The 17,286-nt window shown below is 39.1% G+C and overlaps 1 protein-coding gene across 31 annotated transcripts in view; it reads left to right on the top strand.

Moving 5' to 3' along the window:
• The window catches only part of DTNA (dystrobrevin alpha), a 341,246-nt gene that overhangs the window by 246,004 nt on the left and 77,956 nt on the right, over positions 1-17,286 (top strand). For all 31 annotated transcript variants that reach the window (XM_069468484.1, XM_069468481.1, XM_069468478.1 and 28 more), the window contains 2 exons: positions 2,840-3,053; positions 14,273-14,358. In XM_069468484.1, the coding sequence (XP_069324585.1) occupies positions 2,840-3,053; positions 14,273-14,358 (300 nt within the window). The remainder of the gene's footprint in view (positions 1-2,839; positions 3,054-14,272; positions 14,359-17,286) is intronic.

Here is a 17,286-nt window from a genome sequence, read left to right as displayed (position 1 = left end):
ATAACTTTCATATTATTTCTAGATGTTTTATTTCCCCGTGATAATAAACAAGTATTTTTCCCACTTGACATGCCCTATTCCAAGTGTTTTCCAGGCATTATCTCATTTAATCCTCACAGTAACCATCTGAGGGTAGATGCTTTCTTTAGTCTCATTTTTCTAAGATGAAGGCTCAGGAGAAGTTAAGTAACATGACTGACAGTATACCTAGGATTCAAACCAATATTCGTATGGTTCTTCACAGCTATGCCCTATTGCTTCTTTAGAAATCAAATGCATCCTTAGAAAACCCTATTTCACTGTTTTGTCATTTCTTTGTCATGCACTCATTTAGTCAAAAGACATTTATTAAGCTCCTGTGATGTGTAAGGCACTGTGATGGATGCTAGGGGTGTGAATAGTTATCCCGACAGACATGGTCTCTTCCTGTGACACGTACAATACAGAGTGGGAAGCGGGAAACAGACAAGCAGCTGGTCCACACAAGAGCGCCCATGACATGCTGTGATAGGGAAGAGCAACATTCTAAGGTGGCACATAGGAGGGGTACAAAGCTTAGAGATGGGGGATCCACAAAGACATCCTGGAGCAAGTAGAGTTGACAGTAAGTTGTGATGGATAAGATGTAGATGAGAAGTAAGCAGGGGCCAGATCGAAAAAAGAGAGAAAGAAACTTTGCAAGCCATGTTTGGATTTCAAATGAATGGGAAGTTATTAAAGGACTTTAAACAGCATGAAAGTGACATGTCAAATTTACAGTTCAGAAAGAATTGGACTGGGGAAAGAATGAAGCAGTCAACCAATGAGAGACAATGTTGATAGCATTGGATGATGGAATTTGGTGCTGGCAGTAAGTGTCCATGAAAATGGCAGGATTAAGGTGATATTTAGAAGATATAGAGTCCATAAGACTTGGTCATTGATAACACCTGGGAATGAAATCCAGATTCCAGCTGGAATAGGAGACAGGAGAGGTGGTGCCATTCAGCAGGGGAGAGAACCCCAGAGCAGGCACGTTTGGAGTGGAGAGATGAGTGTAGGCTGTGCACACTGAGGCCCAAGTGCCTGAGGAATGTTTACGTGGGCATGCTGGGCACTCCCATGGTCACTCCCATGAGCCTGTATGAGCCCACTCCTGGGAATTCTGAGAGGAACCCCATGTTCTACAAAGGCTCACCGGGAGAGACCTAAGCACCCAGATTCCCTCCCTCTGCCAGCAGCTATTTCTCTTGGCTTGTAGCCATCACCCTCCTAAGTTCAAGTTCACAGTCCATGCTCCTCACATGACCCATAGCCAGGAATCAGGTGAGAATAGTCACAGAGACCAGGCAGGATGATAGGTCTGATGTCATCATCACTGTTCTCTTTGCATCTTGCACCCAGACGGATCCCAAGAACTAGATCCAGAGGATTCGCAGATCAAATCTATAAGAATAATTAGAGGAATCCCAGTTCTCCCCCTCAATAATTTCAATAAACACATAAATTTTTCTCATATATGCTATTTCTCTGGGAGTGCCTTCTTTGCTAAACTGAAAAATTGAATAAATAATGCTAAGAAATACAAATAACTTCCTTGTGGATTAATATTTTTGATACACAGAGAAGGTTGCAAATTTGAAATCACTTAAATCTGAATTTTTCAAAATCTAATACATATTTAATTATTTTAGTTGCTAAGTGATTTGTATTCATCTGCTCCAAATAAGAGATATACTGATATTTTTTATGACATGACTCACATTATTCATTTGTTCTATATAATGCATTGTATACTGTGTGCCAGGCACCACCAGTCTTTACTCTGTTGATCCATGCAGCAACATAAATGAACCTCAAAATAGTTACACAAAGTAAAAGAATCCAATTTTTTTTTTAAAAAAAAGAGTGCACACTAGATAATTCCAGTTATTCAGAATTCTAGAAAATTGTGACAGAAAGCAGGTTATTGATTTCTTGGGACGGGGAGGAACACAAGAAAATTTTGAAGGTGATGGACATGGTCATTTGTGTTGGTCGTGGTAATGGTTTCTGTGCTGTCATTATAAGACCTCAGGGCAAACAGGAGAGAAAGTAGAAACAGATTTCTTGACTATTCTAGTGAAAGTAACCATGATTTAAATCAGCTAGTCACTAACGTAACCAACAAACTGCTTGTTCTTGACCAGATTAGTTAAGTCATCTGTGACTTAGTTCTGCTGCTGTGTTGTATAATAACTTTTCCTATTTCCCTGGTCTTCCTGGCTGCCTTAGCTTTCCTTTTTTTCTTATTGTAAATTGCATAATACTTAAAAACATAAAAATAAATGAAAACATTTTAAATACTCAAATGCAATTTTGATATCCTTTCAAACACCAGAATTTAAGTGTCTTCTCTTCTTTTGGAGGGGGCAGTGTGTACAGCTGGGAAATGCTTTTAAACCAGGTAGACTTGGATTTGAATACCAGTTTTGCCATTGACTGGCCTTGAACCTTTACATTTGTCAGTTAACTTCCCTGATCCTCAGATTTTTTTTTTTACATGTAACATGGTAATAACAGCCATATTTCAAGGGCCATTGTGAAGATTAGAAACAATCTATAGTGGATAATCTATCTACTGTGGTGTTGAGGAAGTCATTTGCTTGCTATTATATATTGCACACCACGTCTATGTTGCACAGTCTATATGTTGCACAATCTGTATATTGCATAGTTTATGTTTATTTATTTATGTCAACCCCATGACAGCTGACAGCAGGTGAGAAGCCCAGAAAAATCAGGGCAGATGGACAGGTAAAGTAATGTATTTGCCTTCCATACATTTGGGGCTGACATGTTCACTCTGATTTAATTGTAGTGCACCTGGTGGACATTTGGAATGTCATAGAAGCATTGCGGGAGAACGCCCTGAACAATCTGGACCCAAACATAGAACTCAACGTGGCCCGCTTGGAGGCTGTGCTCTCCACCATTTTTTACCAGCTCAACAAACGGATGCCAACCACTCACCAAATCCACGTGGAGCAGTCCATCAGCCTCCTCCTGAACTTCCTGCTTGCAGCCTTCGATCCGTAAGCACTCTCTGAATGTCTGTTCCCCTCTACATGTTTGCTTTCCACTTCCTCTCCTACTTCTTGGTCTTTTTCCCAAGTAATTTTCTAGAATAACTCTCTTTTTTCTTTATCAGATGCTCATGGCAATAAAGTCTCCATGTGTGTAATATAAATTTTAACTCCTGTGGAAAAGACTAGAGAGGAAAACGGTGCCATAGGAATTTGAGGACAATTGTATTTTACGTGTTGACCTTTATTTAACTCATCTCATGCTTCCTAGAAGCTATGGATGCTCGAGTGTGTTGCCTGTGGAGCAATTTAATGAAGTGTGAAGTAAGAGGATTTTTTTTAACTAGCTTCTCTGCAAATTATTTAAAACAGTGTTTTTGAGATGCCCTAACAAGGCCCTCGAGCAAACAGGGAAGAAATTGGAAAGGGTTTCTTGACCAGCCTAGTCAAAGTAACCATGACTCGCGTTAAACGGACTGGTCAGTGATGTACCACCATAAAACAAAGGGATGCCGTCCACAGCCCCAGCTGAAACTCAGCCTCACCATTGCATAATTTCCCCTCATAGAATCAGAGAATTTCAGAGCTGGCTGAGATCTTAACTACAGTTCGTCCAAATCTCTCATTTTACAGCTGAAGGAACTGAAGCACAAAGAGATTGTTCTTTGTCCGCAGTCTCTCAGCATGTTAGTGGCAGAGTGGGGACTTAGGTGTTCAGCTAAATTTTCTTTTCCGAGGCATATGTGGCAGCCTCGTGAAATGTAAAAACTCCCCGAATTACATTAGCAGCCTAAAATTTCAAAAGGGCCTTGCCCGTAGCCTCTAGTCTGGACATAGAATCACCCCCTCCACATTCACCACTCGTTTTGAATATTAAAAAGGAAAATTGCTAACCTAACCTTTTGGCAATCACATTTTAAGATGCTCAGAAGATTTTGCTTAGACTCATTGTCTGGCCAGTGCCTGGGAGTATTTACCCAGCAGTAGAAATTTTCCACTCCGGCTAATGGTATTAATTGTATGCAACTCACAAAAGTCACCAGCTGTCACTTTGCAACCTAGAGTGTTAACAGAACTGTTCCTACTCAGTTTTACCGGTGTACATTATTGTCTCCAGTGTTTATGTCTTGAGAAATTCTCAAGCTGAAATAAACAATTTTCAAATGGACGGTCGAGGTTGGTACACTCCTTGCTCCAACTGTGCAGACTTTACAAGTAGACATACCACGCTGGCCTAATTGCTATGGCAACCAGGTGGTGGGGCAGGTAAGGAAGACTGTGTTTCCACAGCACAAGCAGCAGAATGGAACCAGGCCATGGAGTTTCTGTAACAGCATTTCTATCCTGGCCCCTTAACAAGCTTTCAGACTGGCCACTAAAGACTTCAGGGGACTTATTTGTTAGAAGTGTTAATGGGAAATGTAAAAAGAGAAATATAATTTCCCACTAAATCCTGGAATATTGCCAGAGGATTCATAAGGAATCAAAGCTAAAGAATAATTCACACCCATTCCATAAATACAGAAACAGGACCAGATTAATAATAAGGAAAGGGGTGTTTTCTGAGATATATGGGACTCACACTAATAGGCTTAGATTTTTCACTTTTGTTTAGAAATATTAATTAGATCATTTCTAAGTATAGAGCTATAAATGTTCTCTAAGTAGCTATTGAAAACATAGCTGAATCATTTAAAGACTGATGAATGCTAAGTTTAAGGACCATCCCAAGGTAAGGAGACATTCACACAAATGTTCAGAAGAAATGTTTATTTGGTGCCTATTCTTCTTACAGATAGGAAGTCCCCTGATGTATGCTTTCAATAATCTCATTGTAATAGATTTATAAACACATCCACATAGAGAAATTTCATTGCAGAGATTTATAAACACATCCACATAGAGATCCCAGTCTGCAGCTACTTATGCTTTCAGCATAGCAGTGAGAATACGCAGTCCTAATGACACTCAAATTTTCCATCTGATGGCATGGAATTTGGGGTGTGAAATGTAAGCAATCAGAAAATACAAGTAACTGGAAAATGTAACTTAAAAGTGAATGTAAGTGGAGGAACTTACAAATAAAACGAATGTTCAAGTCTGTTTCTTATAATAGTAAACTTCTATTTATCCAAATGAGATCTACTATGGAAATCTGATGTCACTTCCTACCACCTGTCCACAATAGAGCCCAAGTGTTTAAGAGTAGCTTCTGTATTTTGGCAGATAAGAATGAATCTGATACTGGTAAAACAAAGATGTGCTGTTGCTGTTATAGAATCACTGAATCGTTTAGGGGATTTTCTCCCATTGCTGTATTTTAAATGGATGTATTTAAAAAAGAACAAAATCCAAAATAAAAATTACAGATGTCATAAGAATTTGGACACTAAAGATGTGATATTAAAAAAAAAGAAAAGATACTCAAAAATCTTCAGGTGTTGAAAAAGAAGACAGTACAGCAATTTAAACTCACAAAGAATAAGAAATTGCATTCAAAGGAACTTGGTCATTTTTCAGGTGGTGTCTTAAAATTCACCAGACCCAGCCAGTTGGACTCTGCCCAGAAAATGGTAACCTGAAATGAAGATTAAAGCCCAGTTTACTTGGTTGTATCCCTGGGAACCAGACTCATCTTCCCACAACAGTGGTTCCCCCAAAATAGCACTCCCTTCTATCCAAAACAAATATATATCTGGGTCTCAGTTTCGTGGTTACAAGGTTTCCCTGTTCTTTGGCCACGTCAGCCTCTTAGAAGATATGGTACACGGTGACATATGTAGGATGATTTGTATAATATTAGGGGGTGGCAGTGGACCCCAATGGCCTATGCTCATGCTTGCCATTCTGTCACTGAAGAGACAATCCCTTGAATCTAGAAGACTTTTGTTCTTCCTGACTTTCCTTCTAAAAATGGCTGTATTCCTGGGAGGGGGTCACCCAGTGAGGGATTACCAACCAACTTCTAAGCAGACCTTTCCATGGCCAGAAGCTGTCTTTTCTAGGGTCTCTAGGGAAGCAGATGGGTGTGCCTGGGAAGGATGGAAAAAGAGGTCTCAGAAGATGGGAGCAGGGGCTGAGATTGGAAAAGATACATTAGGAAGTAGCCAGAGCTTGAGCCAGTCTCTTCCTCTTGTCTCTTTCCTCCTGTTCTCCCCAGGAACTGGCCTACCACCTTCCCTTCTTTGCTGCCAGGTACCTCCCATCTGAGGCTCTCTCCTTCAGAATCCACTAACAACCTGGCAACAGCTTTTTCTTTCACCTTGTGTTCCTATACCACTGGGGGGAAAAAACTCATTGAAGTGTTCTAAGGACCTACTATTGTTATTATTTTTTAGAAAATAGAAAATAACTTGAAAGAAAAACATCATTGCAGAAAGTTACAGGATGAAAATAATTCTTAAAAGTCTATCATGGCAGCCTTTGGGAGAGGTGCGCTCACAAACTCTGATACTCTGTGGAGCCCTTTGCCTCTTGTAGCCAAGTTGACTGCCATCCCCAGGTCTCACCGTTCCTTGTGCATGATTCTCTGTTCTCTTATAGTGCCTGTCTGGCTGTTTATGTGACTGCCTCCCTCCAGTTACTTTAGGGTGGGACCATGCGTAGTATGGTCTTTGTATGCGTAGTACCTGAGACCAACACCAGAATGAATCAATAAGCGAAAATCAAAGGTCGATCTTTCTTAGCTCTTGTCATACTAATTTCTTTTCATTCTTTTTCTACTCTCCACTGTGTTACCAAGACTAGCGAGTCCCAGTCACCTAGATTCAGACCCTCTATTTTTACTTCCGCTCCACAGAGAAAAAGCCAAGTGTTCATGGTTACGAATGTGAGTGATGCTATTTTTACAAAAGACTTCAATGTACTTCTCTTACTTGCATCTTTCTTCCCTGGGAAACACTAACAACTTTAGTCTTGACTTAATCTCATTTCAATTCAGTAGTATCTTTCTTTTTTTTTTTTTTTTTTTTTTGAGACAGAGTCTCACTCTGTTGCCCAGGCTAGAGTGAGTGCCGTGGCGTCAGCCTAGCTCACAGCAACCTCAAACTCCTGAGCTCAAGCGATCCTCCTGTCTCAGCCTCCCGAGTAGCTGGGACTACAGGCATGCGCCACCATGCCCGGCTAATTTTTTCTATATATATATTTAGCTGTCTGTATAATTTCTTTCTATTTTTAGTAGAGATGGGGTCTCACGCTTGCTCAGGCTGGTCTCGAACTCCTGAGCTCAAACGATCCGCCCACCTCGGCCTCCCAGAGTGCTAGGATTACAGGCGTGAGCCACCGCGCCCGGCCGTCAATTCAGTAGTATCTTTCTTCTTAGGACAGTTCTCATAAAGTAGGTTCTATGACTGTGGCCTACTTTTAGCCAATATCTTTTCCATATATATTCAGTCACTCAAAAATCATAATAGGACAATTATAAGTATTAAAAATAAGAGCAATTTTTCTGTTTTGTGGGTCCTAAGCTGTAGTCTTAATGCCATTCCCTAGTGATATATAATATGTCTCTGATAATATAATAATCATAATAATAACTAACGCATATTCAGCATTTACTGTGTCCCAACAATCTTACTGATTTGGCATCATATTGTTATAATTTTCCATGTTAAGGCGATGATAAAGCTGTGACATAAGGGAGTTAAACATTCTGCAGGTCATGCAACTTCATACTAGATGAGGTGAATTGGGAAAAAATCTTTTTGTTTCAGGAATCGAATCAGTTTAATTTCAGCTCTGTTCTTACTTTCTATTTCATTTTCTTAGATGAGAATTAATGTACTTTTTTCTCCCAGACTTATCCTGCTTATTACAGGATAAGGAATTATGCTCCCATGACTAGGCTTTCCAGTTTGCGATATTTAGACATATTTGAAAGAGTGTGTATGAAAGAAATATTTGGACTTAAGTTTTACATTGTAGCATTAGAGTCTATTCTATGACAGCTACCAAGAGCTACAACTCCGTCATATAACAGTCTTATGTAGAGAATACAAAGTCCTGGTATTTTCCCCTTTATTAGACATAGCACACCTTGTTGAGCCATTTGAACAACCATTCCCACTGCTGAGGCCCCAACGCTGCAAAAGGCACCACAGAACTATTTCAAATGTGTGGATACAAAATGCTATTGAAACTCTGCCAAATCCTTCTGCCTTTTGAATTTTAAAAACGATTCTGATATTTAATGCAAGATGTACTACCAAGTACACAGCCATTTCTCTGTGAGCCAGCAAAATGTATTGTTCCTGTTTGAGACTATGTAGATATGTACGAGCAAAGGAAAGAGAGAAAAGTTATATAAAACCAAATGTTCCTCTCTTTTCTTTTAATATCTATATGGCCAAAACTAGATATTCAAAACAGTGTTTACTTGGCGTGGTGACTTTTTTCTGAGCATATCTTTAATTCAAGATGTCCATAGAACATTCTCCTCTAGTAACTCAAATTTTGTTCTGGCAAAAAACACTTCGTTCAAGATTCCTACATGCTGCTAAAATGGAACCACTTCCCAAAGAATTTTCACAATTGTAGACAAATTGAATATCCTTAATGTCATTCATCTTTTGTCTGACTTACACTTTGGATGAGTGGCAGATGGAAATTCAACAGGGTAGAGGAGACATCGGAGCAGTAATGGCCCCTTTCATTCTAGAGAAACCCCTGGCAAACTCTTCTGGCCCACGAATATGTGTTCTTTTCCCAGATGTTTTGCTAACATTGTAGGAGCCCAAAGAGATGCTGAACCCAAAGAGATAAGAGGTTTCTGTCTGTTCACAGGTTAACTCCACTGTCCCCAAAACAAGAGTAATGTATGTGATCACTTCTAAATTCAGGGCTTCACACAACTGCACAATCTAATAGTAAGGGCCATAAAATCAATCATTATAATTTTACTCAAACACCTTATATTTCTCAGTATAAAGCTTAAGTAGTAAACCAGAAAGTTTCTTTTCACTTATGCATTCATTAATTTAACTAACAAATGTTAAGAGCATGCTATGTGCTAGGTGCTGTGACAGGCTGGGGATAAATGATAAGATAAAGGGAGATGAGATGCCCTTTGTAAAAATGTGTTGTATTAAAATTAACTTTCTCTGCCCCTTTCTCTCGAATATTATGAACAAATGGAGGGTGGGAGCCACATCGTATTCATCTGTGTATACCCAGCCTCTAGGACAATGCCAATAAATATTTATTGAGTGACTAAATGAGTGATACATACGAGCAAAATAATTTTCAGATAAAAATTATGACAGAGGCTTGTTGTGGACGCAGAGGGAAGGAAGCAATTCTCTCAGTTAATTAAGCCATCAAAAATGTGTGAGAAAGAGCAGTTAAAATGCTGTACCTCTGCTCATCAAAAATGCTCACCAAATGCTTTTTGTAAAACATGTTAGTAAAAGAAGAGCTTCTGATTTTAGTACTCTTACACAGAGAAATAATTTCTCCTGCCTGTTCAAGAAAGCATCCGTCAGAATTCAAATCTCACTTTTGAGGACTTGCAATTTATCATGGGATTTTGTAACCTCAAACAGGAAAATCTCTTGACAATTAGGCGAAAATTTCCATTCTGTTCTGAGCTGAGCCTAGCACCCCTGACCTATCAGTACCTATTTGTTGTTTTTTCTTCTCATCAAAGGCAAATTTTCCCTTCCCTGAAACTTTTCCCTACAAATAATGTCTTTTTAGTTTAAAGAAATCAGTTTGTCTCTTTATAAGTTTATAGAAAACCCAGCCCAGACTAAAGCAGTTACTCACTTTTTATTATGACAAGTCAAACTTTGAAGTAATCCGTGTTTGTAAGACAGGCACTCAATAGATCACCATATATATTTAAACCAAAGGGCTAGTGCTTTCCTCTTTCCATTTTTAATCAGTTGCCCCTTAGGAAAATTTGAAAATTCTAAGAGTGAGAAAAAATATAAAGGAAATAAGAGAGTTAAACATTAATTTATGAAGCTATTTCAGTTTGTACCTTTGATAATTTACATTATGTTAACCTGTTTCTCAATTACCTTGTTACGTCTTAATTAAATACCAGTATACAATTTAATTGGGTATTTTGGGATGTCAAGCCAAAACGAGAAAGTTTATATAGGCAAAAATTCCAGTATAATTGGCTTAGAAACTAATATATTCCATTATGCCAAAATACAGGAGCGGAAAACATCAGTAAAGTATGCATTATGCATTGTGTTCACTCTCTGCATTAAAGGGGAAAACATTACAATAAGTAAAATGTTATTATTTTATTTTTAAAATAAAATTATTCTTTCAATTAAAAAATGCACCTATAGTAAATTTTTAAGCTTTTACTGTGTCTTTTACACTACTAAAGAATTAACTGCACTAGCAGCTTTAATTCACAAAGAAAGGCTTATGTGGTCATGTCATTCATTACAGACTCCTAAGGTCTGCCTGTTCCACCCCTAAAAGTCCGTGGTTCTAACATATGCGCACTGTGATGCATCCAGTCTCTCAAACCCCTCTGGATTTGTTACATCTTTTTGAGGTGGGAATCAGAACTGCACATGAAATTGAAGGTGTGCAGACATAGCTTTTCAAAAAAGCAAGGAAAGAGTGTAGACTTTTTCGATACTCCTCCTGGTGCTGCGCCATTCCCAGGCTGTTTGACCTGCAGCATTAGGGACATTCTGTGGTTTTGATCCTCAGCACACATTAGCAGGTCAGCTTCCTGAGTTGTGGATGACAGGCAACGTTCCATAGGTGCCGTTTTTCTACCTTACTCCCAGAGGCATCGCCATGGACTTACTCACTTTGGAACAATATGCTGCTTTCCTGCTAATTTGCACAAGACCTGGGAGCTTCCTGTTATCCACCCCCATGAGCTTGTCTTTCCACTTTTCTAGACACTTAAGAGATTTCGCTGACTGTTTGTAAATCAAACTGATTGCAACTGATGACGATTCCTGATGACCATAGCTCTTACATTTCTCCATTTGGGGTGTACCAACTTCTCCCTACTCCTTGCTTCCTGAGTCAATGGCAGTTCTTTTTTCATAACAAAATAGAGACCCTGGTCACAAGGTGACTTTGTGTAAGCAATGGCTTGTAGTATAGAACCTGGTTGAAGGCCTTTTAAAAAATATCTTTCTCTTTTCCCTTCTTCATCCTGTTTTATGTACTGAAAATGTTCTTTTAAAAAGATCCATTTGTATTCACCATCTAGGGGATGAACACGCTTGAAGCTCTGATTTGGGGGGCAGGGGCAACGGCAGTATACATAACCTAAACTTTTGTACCCCCATAATGTGCTGAAATAAAAAAAAATAAATAAAATAAAATAAAATTTAATAAAACAAAAAAAAGAAAAAAAAAAGAAAAGATCCATTTGTATTTAAGTCTTTGGTGCCTCCATTCTCTGTTGTAGAGTCAGTCATCTCTGCTTACTCCTTTGAACTCCTTAAAGATTTATCCAATGCCTAGAGTGAGCGAGGTCTGAACTCATCCAGTCTTTGTGTGCTTACGATGACCTAAATCCCTGCATACCCCCAAGTCCTTCTTCGTGACAAGGGTCACATTTGCAGTCTGGCACAGTAGCTTGCATAACAATAGATTCCAGTGGACTAATTTCACCCTTGAGTTCCTGTAAAACTCATTCTTCTGCCCTCTACTTGGTGATTTATCTAGATATATTGTGTCAATTTGGCAGAATAGCTTTGATATAACCAATGTTGGACTTAATATCATCAATCTTCCATTTCCAGGAACAATACAGACTGGCGATCTCCCTATGATCTTCTTCATTAAAACCTAAGGTCTAAAAATTCACCTGTGAGCTCTCATTTCATCCTTTGGAGGATGCTCCATTCCAAAGTCAGCTGTGGTCAATTCTCTCCTTTGAGTTAAATTATTCTCTCTAACTCATTGAAAGGAACTTGTATTACTCTTGAAGCCTCATAATGCTTGCCTTTTGAAGACTGTATTATTGCTAGATTAGTCCTAATATTCCATACCTTGTGGACTTTTCTGTTTTCATTACTTGAACCATGTTTAGGAAAAGAAGCCAGTTACTTCCTGAAGTCAGATGTTTGATACTTCTAGTTATCTATATAATTGAGAATGCAGGGAAAAGGAATAATTTTGAATAAGGTGGTTTTCCCAAAATCATCGAATTTATGTTACTGCTACCTGCTCTGAAATTAGTGAACAACTTACAGAGTGACCATTACAAATTCTGGGGCTACCTATAATAATGACTAATACCAATTCCTTAATATAAGAAATTTATGGATCACTAACTCCGTGTGAAACAAAGTGCTCAGCACTAGGAATTCAACTGATTCAGAAGGGATCATCTCTGCCCAAATTCAATCACATTGCAGACATGTAAATAAACAAATCGAGGTCACTCAGTGTGTCAGGTACCACATAATAGGTAAAAGTGAAGGGAAGAGTGATTGCCTGGATATGAACATCCAAGAGAAAAGCTGTTTTCAGAGCAGGGTAAATGATGATACTGAGCAACGTGTTGGCAAATGAGTGTGTAGGAAGACTATGGTGGGAAGGGCAGGGGCCAGAAGGCATTGAACAGTGTGACTGGCGTGCAGTACAACAACAGAAATGGTAGCGGATGAGACTAGAGGAGATCACTACATACACCATGAGAAAAAGTTAGAACCTCATCCTGTGGGCAAAAGGAGGTAAGGGGGTTTTAAACAATGAAATAATACGGTCAAATTTGTATATGAGTGTGTAAGCAGAGAGGTCATTTTAGAGCTTATTATAGTGTTAAAGCAAGAGCTGATGAAAGCAACAGTGGGAATGGAAAGATGGGAATTAATTCAACATACACTGAAGAGGTTATGTTTGCATCCCTTAAACATTAATTCAAAGCAGTAGTGAATTTAGGAAGAGCAGGAAACTCAGGGTGACCCCCGATCCAGGATTCATTTTTGAATAACTAGGTATATGGTGGTTCTGATAACCAGAAGAGGGAATATAGGAGGAAGAGTAGGTTAGTATTAGGGTTAATCGGAGTATTATGGAAGAGCTCTGTAAAAATAATGAGTTCTATTTTGCACATACTTGGTTTGGCATGAGGTATGCAAGTGGATATTTCCAATAAATGAATGCATAAGTCTGGTGCTCAGGCTTTAAAATATAAATGGGAGAGTCACTAGCATAAGGTTCAGTCAATTTTGCATTCTGGCTGGCTATATTTCAGGTATTATGCAAAGAATGACAGCAACAAAGATAAATAACAAATGACCCCTCTCTGAAGTCTAGTAAGGAACAAAACCACAATTATTTATTGTATCTTATTCTAATATATCAGGTATATGAATTTTATTCCCATAAATGATTTATTCTGTATACTAAAGCCTTGTCAATTCAGACTTTACTTTGCCTTTTGGTCACATTATTATTTTAAATAACTCTTTTGATCATTCCTAAGAGAGCAACTATCAAAGAAATGAATTATTAACATGATATGCTCTCTGATTCTAAGTATATAAGAATAAATAGTTTATTCTAGCTGATACAAATAATTTAGCTAAAACATTATACTTCTTACAGTATGCCCTTTATATCACATTTTGTGAAGAACAGGTTCACTACACTTCTTGAATCAATGAAGATCTGGCAGTGCCTGTGTCATTTGGGTAGAAAGTGAACCATTCAAACAGAGTTCTTATTTTCCCCCCTTTAAAATTCCAGCTTTCTTTGGAAAGTAAATTTATCACATAAGCAGAGTTGGCTTGTGGATAGGAAATAATGGTTGGAAAAAAATGTGTGATAAAAAGTCCCCAGGGTTACCCTAACCTCAAATTCAGGACTTCTCTTTTAAAAAAAATGATGTTTCTGAAGCCTTATTTAAATACATTACATAGACTGTGGAATTATCGTGCACAAAATTATTTTATGAAGCCCAAAGTGAAAAGCATGTTCTGCTATTTAAATCCAAGTTAGCTAGTGCATATTCTCATGGCTATCAGCCCATGTTTTGAGCAAGTGACATATACAAAGATGATTATATAGAGAAGATTCTGATGTTTCTTGAGAAAAAGGAAACATTGAATAGACAATTTTTCAGAAATTTGCATTGAATTGTATTCACAACCTTTTCTAAAATGAACATTATGTTCACATAATGTCTACAGTTATGTACCCTGTGATTTCTACAGAATAGAAAATGTCAAACCTTGTTATTGGAAGTGCTCCAAATGACATCATGTTTTTTTTCTACTGTCATTAAACAGGGAAGGCCATGGTAAAATTTCAGTATTTGCTGTCAAAATGGCTTTAGCCACGTTGTGTGGAGGGAAGATCATGGACAAATTAAGATGTAAGTTGTTATCCCTTGTGTCTCTCTTTGCTCATCCATCCTCAGTACTACATCTTTCTCTTCCCCATTGCTATTAACACCATGTTTCCCTGCTCATTTGTGTCTTTCCGCATTTTGTGAGAGTTGTTTGAAATACAATCTTCATTGATCTATGGATTTTGTCATAAAGATGCTTTCATATTAGATACATGTTAATGAAATGTATGTTTCTCTCTTCTTACAACCTGCTGAGCATCACCAACTAAACTCGGTCTGATATTAAAGTAAGATCGACATCCTTTCCAGTTCATTGTACCGTATTGCCTTACAGGTGGTTCATCATCACAGGGACACAAAGGCCATCTTGGGCAACTTCCCCTTTAGATATTCTAAAACCAAAGCTCCTGGCACATTTTCTCATTCTTCAAATCCCTGGGAACTCCAAAGGTTCCAAAGCAACATTGCCAGGCCACAGGTATAGGAATTACATAGACACAGTATAGACAGAACTAACTGGATGCCAATAAAAACACGATAGCTGGAGTACATTGAGCAACTATGAGCTTTTATGTACATTTTGTCTCTACGGTAGAGTATTTTGACCAACACCACAGTGAAAATTGTTTGTTTGTTTTAGGCAAAGAGGCTGAGACTCAGAGAGTTAAATTAAATCACACAGCTAAGATGGCACCAGGATTTAAACCCTGAGTTTTTTTCCTACACCACTGGTTCTCAGATTTTAGTATGCATCAGAATCACCTGGAGGGCTTAATAAAACATATATTTCTGGGTCCCACCCCCAGAATTTCTGACTCAGTCACCGTAGAGTGGGGGTAGGGGACAAGGATATTTATTTTTAACTAGTTTAAGATGATGTTGATGCTGCTGTTTAAATGAAAAAATGTCCACTTAACCCTATCTCTTCCCCAAAATATCGTGAGTCTGGGTTATAATCCTGTATTAGAAAGGGCCCTGCCATGGGAATTGGGAGTTCCAGAGTATAAGCCCGGTGGTGTGACTAATTGGCTGAGTGACCCTGTGGACGTTTACTTCACTTCTTTAGTCCTCAGCTTCCCTCTGAACCCTAAATGTAGAGATTTCATTATCTACCTGTAGAGTCACTCTTAGCTGCAACCACCTGTGCACAACTCACAGGTGTGAAGCTCACCTGCTGTCTGTGAGTTTCTGAGTGAGATTTCTTGCTTCTTGATACACTGAGAGGGAAATAATGAAGGAAGACACAGATGAAAACCCTTTGTTCCTTTGAATTTCCCCCAGACTTGCTCCAGAAAAGAGTTATTTCATTGGATCAAAGCCCCAGGTAACGACACAGCTTCCCTCACTTCCAGAGGCTTCCTTTTGTGGAACAGCCCAATGCAGCCAGGATTCACAGAAGCCCAGCCAGACCTTGGGAGGCTCAATGTCGTTCTCTTTCATGAGCCTGAAAGATATAGAAAATAAAAAACTGTCTACCTCAGTGCTTGACTGAAAGATAATAGCTAAGTTAAATGATGCTGGAATCATTGGCCTTTAAAAAAAAAATAGCTTCACAGGAGTTTGAGGCCAGCCTGGGCAATATAATGAGGCCCTTTCTCTACAAAAAATAAATAAATAAATAAAATAAGAAAAATAAGTCAGGCTAGCTGGCATGCACCTGTAGTCCCAGCTACTCTGGAGGCTGAGGTGGGAGGATCACTTGAGCCCAGGAGTTCAAGGCTGCAGTGAGCTATGATTATGCTATGATTAGAGACCCTGTCTCTAAAAAAATAATAATAATAATTAGCTTCAGAGTAATCCAGGAGGCATTTTCTTCAGGATTAAGCTGGGAAGAGAAAGTTTAGCAAAATGAACCAAGGCAGATCAAGTAAGTCCCCAGGGCTTTGCCTGCTGAGCTCACGTCACAATGGGTCATTCATGATGAGGACATTAGATCTTGAGAAAGATTTCCAAATACTTATTGAATATATTAATAGGTACCTGCATACCAGAGTCCCATATTAAAATAAGCTTGAGGGAAACTGAGAAAACCAGCCTTGTGCACTTCAGAGCTCCTCCGAGCCTTTCACGTACCAGGTTACTTCTGAGCCCTCAAGGTCCTAGGGGGTTGCATCTTTCCACCCAGCTTTCCTCCGTGGCAGATTTCATCCTCCTTCTGCGGGCGACACAGGGTGCAGCAGTCTCAAGAGCCACATCTCACTCCAAAGGTTCCCTAGCCCTTAAGTCTCATTGCCCAGGATGGCATCACAGCCCAGTTACTACACCAATTACTGGTAAGAGGAAAGGCAAGATGGGGATGGTCATGGAGCCACTTTCTCCTCCTGGGCTAGGAAGGGCTGCTTCTTTCCCTTGGCCCAGGAACAAATTTGGGACCAACACAGATGAAGGAAATGGCTGCTGGGTAAGAAGGAACTAGCAACGTCAGCACAGTTACAAAGCTGAAGATATAATTAAATTTTTGACCACATCCTTGCCAGCTGTCAAAGCTCTTACAGTTCTCTTGCAGGTCCAGGAGTTCAAAGCACACAATGTAACTGCTACCGTGCTTTCTCCTCACCCCATCCCAGCACCCTTCAAAAGACACACTCAGTGAGCAAAGCATACATGCTCTCCAGTGGCCAAAGTCAGTCCTCTCAGTGCAGTGAAATAAGCAACAAATGCATGAGTCTCGTTGGAGGTGAACTAAGTCCTCCAGTCTGCAAGAACAAGCTTCACAATGTCACAAAGTCTGTAGAAAAACAGATAGTGTGACCACAATATATCCCATCTCCCCCTTCAAGAGCCATAGGGCTGAATCACAGTCTCAAGTGGTCACTCTTTGCATAGTTAATCCCAGGGAGATGGTTTTAGTGGTTTCTGGGTAACTTGGTTGAAAGCAATTTGACCAAAACTATTTAGCTAAAAGCAATTTGGTTGAAAGAATCTCTCCATAATGTTAGTTGGTCAAAAGTG

The sequence above is a fragment of the Eulemur rufifrons genome, chromosome 5, assembly GCF_041146395.1.
Source record: "Eulemur rufifrons isolate Redbay chromosome 5, OSU_ERuf_1, whole genome shotgun sequence".
Classification (NCBI taxonomy): domain Eukaryota; kingdom Metazoa; phylum Chordata; class Mammalia; order Primates; family Lemuridae; genus Eulemur; species Eulemur rufifrons.
The sequence above is the reverse complement of the archived record's forward strand: the minus strand, read 5'-3'. Positions and strand labels throughout refer to the sequence as shown.